At 35.9% G+C, this 10,307-nt stretch overlaps 1 protein-coding gene across 1 annotated transcript; it reads left to right on the forward strand.

Moving 5' to 3' along the window:
* The first annotated feature begins 7,909 nt into the window (after nt 1–7,909).
* LOC126891255 (general transcription factor II-I repeat domain-containing protein 2B-like) lies at nt 7,910–8,968 on the forward strand. The gene has a single exon (XM_050660436.1). The coding sequence runs from the start codon at nt 7,910–7,912 to the stop codon at nt 8,966–8,968; it is 1,059 nt and encodes a 352-aa protein (XP_050516393.1).
* The last annotated feature ends 1,339 nt before the right edge of the window (nt 8,969–10,307 follow it).

Consider the following 10,307-nt stretch of genomic DNA (forward strand, 5'->3'; position numbering starts at 1 on the left):
CTCCTCCATTATTTCATTCATTTTCCATTCGAACTCATTCACTGGTATATTTGGAGAGATATAGCAGCAAACGAGACTCACTCTCTCCAGCCTTACGCACAGGAAGCCCATATGGGCTTCGATCTCTCTCACTCTTAACTTTGAATTCCGGATCCATACAGCGACGCGACCCGAGTCGTCCACATACCAGCCACGATTCCTGACCAATGTAGGGTTTGGTTCCGACGCCACGAGAATGTCAAACATTCCCTCAGCGGCGGAAGCAATGGCTAGATCGTGTGCCAATCTTGCCGTACCCACGTTGGTCTGGAGAACCCTCAACTCAGGATAACGATTTTTATTCGCCATTTCAGACAAAGAGCTCACATCTACCGCACTGCGTTCGCAGACCTACGCCTGGCCTCGTCAACCAAACGCCTGAACTTCGGGCACTCTCTACTCTGACCTCTATGACCTTCTACGTTACAGTTCGCGCACCACAATTTACTCTCATTGCATTGTGTGGCTATGTGACCCTCTTCTCCGCATCTCCAACAACCCTTATGCTCACTCTCTGCCTTACACTCCGCTCTTATGTGCCCAAATGCCTGGCATCTGTGGCATCTCGCGATAAAAACCCTTTCCTTTACTAGACAGGATATTATTCCCACCCTCAGTCTTTCCCTCCGAATCAGTCTCTCTGCTACGCAAAGTTCTACCTCTACCCTGGCAATTTTGCCACCGTGTGACGGTCGAATATCCTTCACCTCACATTCGCACTTTCTCCCTGCAAAGTCCTCTATCGCGTTCATTACGTCTTCCTCCGTGGTTATCAAGTCCATGTCGATCAGGGAGATCATCTTTTTTGGCACTCCACCCTTCGCCACCGCTTTGGTAACACAGGTGTTGCCCGCGGAGACGATCCTCCTGACCTCCTCAGCCATCTCTCTTCCACCGTCCAATTCCAAAACCATGCCCTCATTTTTTGTTTTCCTCATTCGCTTTACCACTACATCTTTCCTCCGTCGAGTAACTGCAAAGATCCCCGCTTGGGCTCGCCTACCATAGAACATGTAACAGTAGGAAGTGTACAAAAGTCTTGTGACAATCAGATTTTACTTAATGCTATTTACGTAAACAAAATGTAATACATAATGTACAGTTAAATATGATTCAATAATATGAAGTAATAAAATATTTTTGGAACTTCGTATAAATATATAGTTTCTTTATATAGATGTCTATGTTAGTCACTATTAATTGATGTTACAATTTTGGCAAATATTGAGCCAAATAAAATTTTTCTATTAATGTTTGCGGTACAACACAGGTCATACCAGTAAAGGATGTTTGAATGGATATAATTCATCATGTGGCATGGGCCGAAAAACAAATAAGGCAAATTTCCATAGTGCAATTTTCATACACATGTTTTCTGCGTGTGTAGCAAACAAGTGCTACGCCACATTTTGTTTCACTAAAACGAAGAACTGTTTTAAAAATTTTCATTATTCCTAAATATTGTTTTGAGTATATCCTTATTTGCATAATATTGTCCATAAACAACACCTATATTTTTCCAAATTAAAAAAAATAGTTGCTCAGAATTTATTTTATTATTTTTTTACATAAAAATAACGAAAATCCAGTCTGTAAACTTTTTTTGTAACGAAAAATACAAAATCATGCAGTGAAGGGTTAAAAGAACGTTTAGCTATCTACAAGTAAGCACGAGAAAAACATGATAGGATATATTAGGTTCTTCCAAGGTTTCTAAATTATATTTTATGTTTGGAGTTTTGTAATAAAGCGAAAAATATTTTTTAAATCTATAGACTTTTTAAAACAACTCTTTCAAACGAAGTAAGAAAGCTGAAAATATTGGCAGTAATTTTGGAGCATAATATACTTTTTAGGGTAATGGGCCACTGAACTAAGGTACTTAGTGACGTTTTCTATGACTCTGAAATTGCCAAGAAGTTTTTTGGTTAAAGAACAAAAAGGCTGTCTGCAAATATATACTCAGGTTCTTTATTCTCTATTATAATCGATGAAAGCACTTATGTAAATACAAAAGTACAAAACAACAAACGCAATGTTTGCAAAAATAAAACAAATCAATCCTTACCGTGTTTGTCATTCAGTGAGGTCAGCAGTAAGTAATGCATATAAATGTTTACCTCGATCCGTTGAACAACTAGTTCGAGGAATATATAATTACTTCTCTGAGCAGCAAACGATTAGAAAATTTGGTGAATTTCAAGCCTTCACGGAGACCGATAATCATCGAATCTTAAAACCTTATAATATCAGTTGCTATCCTTGCATGCATGTGTCAATAGAGTTTTACAACCATGGTCACCTCTAAAGCAGCGTTCTGCTTTAGAGGCGACCATGGTCCTCACTGGTAAAAATTTGCGACGCACCAGCTGCTCGTTGCAAATATTTGCGTGCTCGAGGTAAATTGTTCTAATGTGGACGTGTTCGACGCATAAATCGGACGCAAGAATTTTCGACGAACACAACGCATACGCTCCATCGGTTTTCGGTTTTTAAGCCACGTCCTCACTGGTAAATTTTTCGTGCGTATTCAACCAATGATTCGTCGCAAATTTTTACCAGTGAGGACGTGGCATGATGTTCTTTTTCAAAACCAATATACAGTATATTATAAATACCTTTGCAGGTCATCCGCGTCATAGCATGTGACGTCACATGATACCAACATGAAATAAAGTCGTAGGTCTGTTCCTTTTTAGAATCGTTCATCCGAGTATACTGGAATTACAGCCACTAGACATATTTTATTATATACGCGTAGAAATATTATTTGAAGATTTATATTAATGTAAACTTAAAAAAATACACCATAACTTGTTTAATTTAATTTGTATAAATTGATTACAAATCGTTTTTATGAAGAACATTTGTTCGGAACACACATAACTGTAATCGAACGAAGGTGATATTTTGGCATAAATTGTTAACACTTATTTGGCAGTTGCGGTGTTGACACTTTAGATTTGTTTACTTTATTATTTTGAAGTGAATATCTCTTCTTTTATATTTTTACCTGTTAAATAAAATACTTCTCTTTTTAGAACAAAATTTGTGTTTTTAATTCCAAAATGTCACATAAGAAGTTAAATGGTCGTTGTAAGGATATGGTAGCTTATTTGATTCATTATTGTGAACAATAATGTGATAAAAAGACCCCATTCTACCGTCGACTGCTGTTAGAGAAGTATGTAAATGTATGTTTTGTACGTTATTGTAAATGCTTAAAATATACATTCTCGTTTTAGCGTGTAGGTGCCTGCCTTAAAGTTACACATTTCAACTGTGAGATCTATTTCTCAGGCCGTAAAAACTAATACACGTCTAAAATCGCTCCCAAAAAAAACCAGCGCTAAGAAAGCTACCAATACTGATATAATAAATACACGCGAAAGTCGTAATCGAATTTACAGTATCTCGTATAAATGAAGTAAGTATACTTTTTGTTAGATATCACAAAAGTGTATTAAGTTAAACAGATTAAATTTGTTTAACGTGAAATCAAATCTAATTCTTTCCAGAACAACATATGACTTTGACCTCTTTATTGATTCAAATGAAGGAAAAATAACTGTTTAGTGGTTGTTACATATGACACTCAATAATGTACTGAAAGACATTGGTTTTAAATGGCTAAATGATGATCCAAAGCGAGGACGGGTGGAACAGTCTCATATTGCTGTGAAGATAGCTGAATTTTTGAGATTATGTCAAAAATATAAATTTGAAGAATTATACAAGTTTGTTTTTATAGATGAAACTTGAACTTTTCAGATTGAATCTATATGCCGCTCCTGGCAAATGAGAATAAGAGAAGTGTACAATCTATTAAAACTAATGGAAAACGGTAATATATTTAATCATATTGGAAACATAAAGATGTTGAAATAATTTTTTTGTAGATACAATATTCTTTGGTATGAAAATGGCATCATTGAGGGTGAAGATTTTTCTCTAAATCGGCTTTAATGGACTACCAAGGGGAAATAAAGCAAGCAAAATTTTTATTGTGCTTTGAATATTTGGATTAATTAGGACTAATAATGGACTAATTATAATGGATAACGCTCCATACCATAGCATGTTATTAGAGAAAGCACCAAAGACGTCTTCAACCAAGACTGAAATAAAAGATTGGTTAACTAACAGTAAAATGCCTTCTAATGAAACAATGTTGAATAACGAGTTTTTTGAGATTGTGGCGCAGTAAGTACCCCTAATAAGAGTTTAGTTCAGGTTATAAATATTTATTTTTATAAACAAACCACCTCCAAAATACATTGTTGATGATTTAGTAGAACAATATGGCGATAAAGTATTGCATCGGCCACTAGATCATAATCCAATAGAATTAAAATGGGGAATTGCCAAAACCCATTATAACCAATACATTAGTAGAGATGGCTATACAGAATGTGATGCTTTAAACATGTGGAAACAAGCTCTACAAACTGTTTTACTCCAGATATGGCAAAATTCTATTAGTCATGCAGAAAATGTAATTAAAAAGTGGTATGACCGAATATACTAGATAGACAGGGAATTCTACCTATTATAATTAATATAAGCGCTGACAGCGGTTTCAGTAGCAGCTTTGAGATAGAAAGTAATTCGTTAATAAAGCATCTTATGGCTCTTTGAGCATTAAAATTAAGCTTCATGGTTTTAGGTTTAAACTGATGATGATACAAACCTTCTCTAAAACAACCATAAGATGGATGAAAGAAGTAAAAAAAGACTAAAGAAGCATGAACTAGTGTGTAACTTTTAAGCACCACACTTTTTTTTACATTAGTTACAAATTGTATGAAACCGTCTCGGCTATAGGCCGGGACAAGTTTATTAATGAAAAGTGATAAATGATAAACAACACACACCCAGAACGCTGATTAGGTCAATTCGAATTCACAACATAAATGAATTAAAATAGGAAATGTTGCATATTTATGGAAGGCAAAAATTAGACCAGCCAGTTGATTCGGTGCATCAAGATTTACATTTAATAGAAACAATAATCAAGCTTTGCTATCCCAATTAACCTTAATAATAAATAAAACATGTAACAGAACAAAAATATACAAAAGTCTTGTACAATTAGACTTTCCTTAATGCCGTTTACGCAAACAAAAATTGACAAATTTAGAGTCATATTAATACAACAAAAGCTGCTACGCCAAGTAGTAAACCACCTATATCAGAAATTCAATTAAGATACGAAATGTATGCCAGTTTATTAAAAGAATTTCAAGATGTTCAATTGAAAATTGAGATTTCAACACTGTTTAGGACATTTAATTTTGTAAATCAAAGAATTTTAGGTCAGTCTAGCAACGTTGTATGGTTGCACAGCGGGCGAAGATTGGACTTGCGCCGAAGTCCGCGCAAGCGAACTACGAAGAAGCATTGGTAGGCAAGATGGCACACTGACAACGGTTATATGTACGGTAGGTTCACTAAATATTGCCACTGTTCCTAATACTGCCACTCCCTATATCACAGATATTATCGACGCTGCAAATAAGGTGACAACAGTAGCGATTGTCTCTGTCTATTAGCAACCCGTTTTTATTCGGCGATTTTAGTCTATAATAACCGTCGGATGAAGGAGCACGCTATTTGTTTTTCGTGTCTGCGGTATAAATAAACCTGTTTTATTCGTTGACCCTACGCAAGACATATTAAAGTTGCCTGGAGTTTTGTAATTACATTTAGGTAAGTACACTCCAGTGGTTCTTATTTTATGAATTGCATTAATTATTTCAAATGTAATTTTAAGTTACGGATGTTTTTGGCTGCACGCCATTTGTTGACATCGCTAATATTTTCTATTATTGCCAGTGGCAATATTAGGGACTAATGGCAATAATACGGACTAAATATAAAACTCTTTTGTAGAATGCCAAGAAAACGAGCTCAATGGTCAGAAGAAGATCTACGCTCGGCGCTGCAAGCCATAGCGAACGGAATGTCCATCAAAGGTGCTGCCAAGAGTTACAACATTCCTCGCTCAACGCTAGGTCTTCATCACAGAACGCAAAATCCAGTAAAAAAAGCTTGGAAGATCACCGGTGTTATCTGCAGCACAAGAAAATGATCTTGTGGAAAGGATTCACAGATTAGCTGAGGTAGGAATGCCTATTACAAGCAAGATTTTAATGAAAAATGTGTTTTCTTACGCTATAACAAATCACATTCCAAATCCATTTTCTAAAGAGTCAAATAAAGCTGGTAGAAAGTGGCTTAAGTTATTCTTGTGCAGGCATCCAGACGTAGCTACGCGAAAAGCTCAACAAATGAATATGGCTCGAGCCCAAAAAATGAATAAAACAATCGTCGATGACTACTTTCATAAATTGAGAGATACCATAGAAAAGCTAAATCTATTTGACAAACCTGGTAGCATATATAATATGTACGAAAAAGGGTGCAGATTGTCAATTCGTAGGCAACAAATAATTTTTGCTAGAAAGGGAGCAAAACTGGTACATTTAACCGCACCCGAACACGGAGAAAACGTGTCAATTGTAGGTTGCGGAAATGCACTTGGTCAAGCCGTACCACCTTTTGTGCTATTTAAAGGGAAAAGGTTTAAACCTGAATGGTCTGATCACTTACCCCCTGGCTATTGTCACAAATAAAGGTAGTATGAAATGTGAAGCATTTGTTTCGTGGCTTGACCACTTCTCCTCATTCAAAAACCCTGGTCCTACCCTACTAATATTTGATGTAGCTAAAAGTCACCTAGATATTTCCATAGTTGAAGCAGCTAATCGCATGGACATAATTGTTTTGTCTTCCTAGCAACACATCACACTAGCTGCAACCTATGGATGAATCAGTGTTTAAAAGCTTTGAGACATTTTGGGACCAAGAAGTCCTACAGTTTTTAACAACAAACAATGGCATGGCGATCACCAAAATAAGGTTTGGACAAATTTTTACTCCAGTTTGGCTAAAAGCAATGCCACCATCAAACATTATCTCCGGTTTTGCAGCCACCGGCATTTATCCGTTTAGAGCAGACGCTATACCTGAAGCTGCATTTGCACAAGTTTGATCACCCACAGAGAAGAAAACATAGTAAACCCCAGTACTTCCCAAGATTTAGCAGATGTCGTTAGAAGTTCTAACAAGTCGATTGAACCCGCAGATAAAAACGAGGCGAGTACAAGCTGATATAAAGTTTGTGCGTGTAACAGTATTTTGATTTGATTTGAATTGTTGCTTTTGTGTGTGATTTAGTAGAATGGAAAAGAAGCGAAAAATTGATAGTGAATGCAGAAAATTCAAAGATCAGTGGAACATTCAGTATTTCGTAATTGAGTCCAGTAACAAGGCGCTATGTTTGATTTGCAATGAAAGCATAGCCGTTCTCAAAGAATATAACATGAAACGTCATTATGAAACAAAACATTCTCAAAATTACTCAAAATATACAGGAATTGTGCGGACAGAAAAATTCGAAGCTTTGAAGTGCGGATTGAAATCGCAGCAATCTTTATTTACAAAAGTCAAAACTGAACAAGAGGCGGCAACTCGTGCCAGCTTTCGTGTGGCTCTTGAAATTGCAAAACGTGGAAAACCATTCACCGATGGAGAAATGATCAAGGAATGCATAATTGCAGTAGTCGAAGAAATGTGCCCTGAAAAGGTAAATTTATTAAAAAATGTCAGTATGTCAGCAAACACTGTGGCTCGAAGGGTACAAAACATCGCTGAAAATATATCCTCTCAACTGTTCGACAAAAATGGACATGTTGAGTGGTTTTCTTTGGCCTTGGATGAGTCAACGGATGTGTCAGATACTGCTCAGGTGTTGATTTATATTAGATGAGTAGATAAAAGCTATGAAGTGCACGAAGAACTTCTTGATATGTATAGTATTCATGGCACAACTACTGGTATCGATATTTTTAAAGGAGTTGAAATGGCCATTAATAAAAAGAACCTTCGATGGAAAAACTTGAAATGTATTACAACTGATGGAGGCAGAAACATGAGTGGGAAAGATAAAGGAGTGGTCGCTCTTGTGTCAAAGGCTGTAGAAAATGACGGCGGCTCAAAACCATTAGTCTTACATTGTATCATTCATCAACAGTCTTTGTGCGGAAAATGTTTGGATATGTCTGACGTTCTGAAACCAGTCATATCAACTGTTAATTTCATCAGATCTTTTGGGCTGAATCACCGACAATTCCGACAATTTATTGCAGAGATTGGAGAAACAGACTTACCTTATCATACTGCCGTACGCTGGCTTAGTTGTGGGAAAGTCCTTCAGCGCTTTTTTGAACTTCGAGCAGTGATCGAAATTTTTTTGAATGAAAAGCACCGCCCTCTTACTGAATTACAAAACAACGCATGGCTATGGAAGTTAGCATTCTATGTTGATTTGACAAAACATGTGAACGAACTGAATTTGAGATTGCAAGGAGAAAACCAGCATCTTCCTGATTTATACACTAATATCAAGTCATTCCGGATGAAATTGATACTGTTTCAATCACAACTACGAAGTAAATGTTTTTCACATTTTAAAACATGTGAAATATTCAGCCACACTACTGAGACTGAGTTTCCTATCGATTTTGCAATCGAAACTTTGAGTGCTTTGAAGATAAATTTTGATACTCGTTTCTCGGACTTTGATGCCATTGCGAATCAAATTAAGATTTTTCAGAATCCTTTTGATGCTGACATTGAAACCCTAGCCCCGGAACTTCAAATGGAAATGATTGATCTTCAGTGCAGTGATATAATTAAGAACAAATATGAAAACTCATCTTTGTTGGAATTTTATAAGAGTCTTCCACTGACACAATTTGATAATTTGCATAAATTTGCTCGTGGGCTGTTTTCCGTTTTTGGTACTACTTATTTGTGTGAGAAAACCTTCTCCAAAATGAAGTACACAAAAAATGTATACAGATAACATATAAACCTGTAAACCATAACATCTTGACTGACAAATTACAGCACTACGGATTTAGGGGAAAGGCTTTTAAATGGCTTAAATCATATCTTAATAAAAGAAGTCAGTTTGTAAGGGTTGACACGAAGACGTCTTCTTGCATGCCATTAGAATGTGGGGTACCTCAGGGTTCAGTTCTAGGCCCTATATTGTTTCTGATATACATAAATGATATCTCTAGTCTGAACATTAAAGGTAAAATATGTCTCTTTGCAGGTGATACTAGTATTACTTGGACGGCGTTATGCAGAAAGCTACCAACCCTCAATATATCAGATATTGCGTTGGATGCATATTTGGACAACAAAATACGAGTTCTGCATTCTGTAAAAACTTACCACCTCTAGATTAATATATAACCTATAAAACTATAAAAATGCTAAGCCACATATTAAATTTATCTGATATTCTAATTTGCAGAAACCTACCGACCCACTTGGTAGTATACTTATAATTTACAGAAACCTTCCAACCCACTTGGTAGAATTTTAACAAAGCGCCACTTGCATCCAAGTGGGTTGGTAGCTTTCTGCAAATATTGGAGATTTCCATTGTAACTGTACATCTAAATGTGCAGAAAATGTTTCTGTTGAAAGTCAAAAATATGAATTTGAGAGGTTTTGGTCGCTAAATTCATATGATGCTCAAACTAATTTTATTGCTGCTAGTGTATCCGAGATTGGAAAAAAAGGCCTTATGGTAGAAATATTGAAAAAAGGAAATGATCTCGAATTTATAAAATAAAGGAAACAAAAGTGTGTAGAGAAATGTTTATAAATACTCTAAAGGTAACTACATTTCGAGTAAACACTGCTTTAAAGAAATTTCATGGTCGGGCTCCTATTAGTGATCAAAGAGGTTTAAAGTAGGGAGGCAAAAACAAATTAGCAGATGAACGAATTCAAGCAGTTGTTAGTCATATTAATAAAATACCTAAATACATTTCACACTACCGTCGGGAACAAACAGAGGCGAAATATTTACCACCTGGTATCACTTTACAACAAATGTATGACCTGTACAAGCAGGAAGAAACCAATCCCGTAAGCTTAAAGTCATACAAGAACATATTCTATACGAAATCTAATTTGAAATTAAAGCCATTATAAAAGACACCTGCAATGTTTGCGATAGTTTTAAAATGAAAATAGATAATGAAAAGGATGAAGAAAAAAAAGAAGAGTTTAAGCAGGAACATACGAAGCATTTGCAAGTTGCAGAGGAGGCACAGAAAATGAGAAGAGATGATTTCAAGATAGCGACTGAACAAACAGATCAAGAGTGTTTAAGTTTTGACTTG

This window comes from Diabrotica virgifera, chromosome 9 (assembly GCF_917563875.1).
Source record: "Diabrotica virgifera virgifera chromosome 9, PGI_DIABVI_V3a".
In the NCBI taxonomy this organism is placed as follows: domain Eukaryota; kingdom Metazoa; phylum Arthropoda; class Insecta; order Coleoptera; family Chrysomelidae; genus Diabrotica; species Diabrotica virgifera.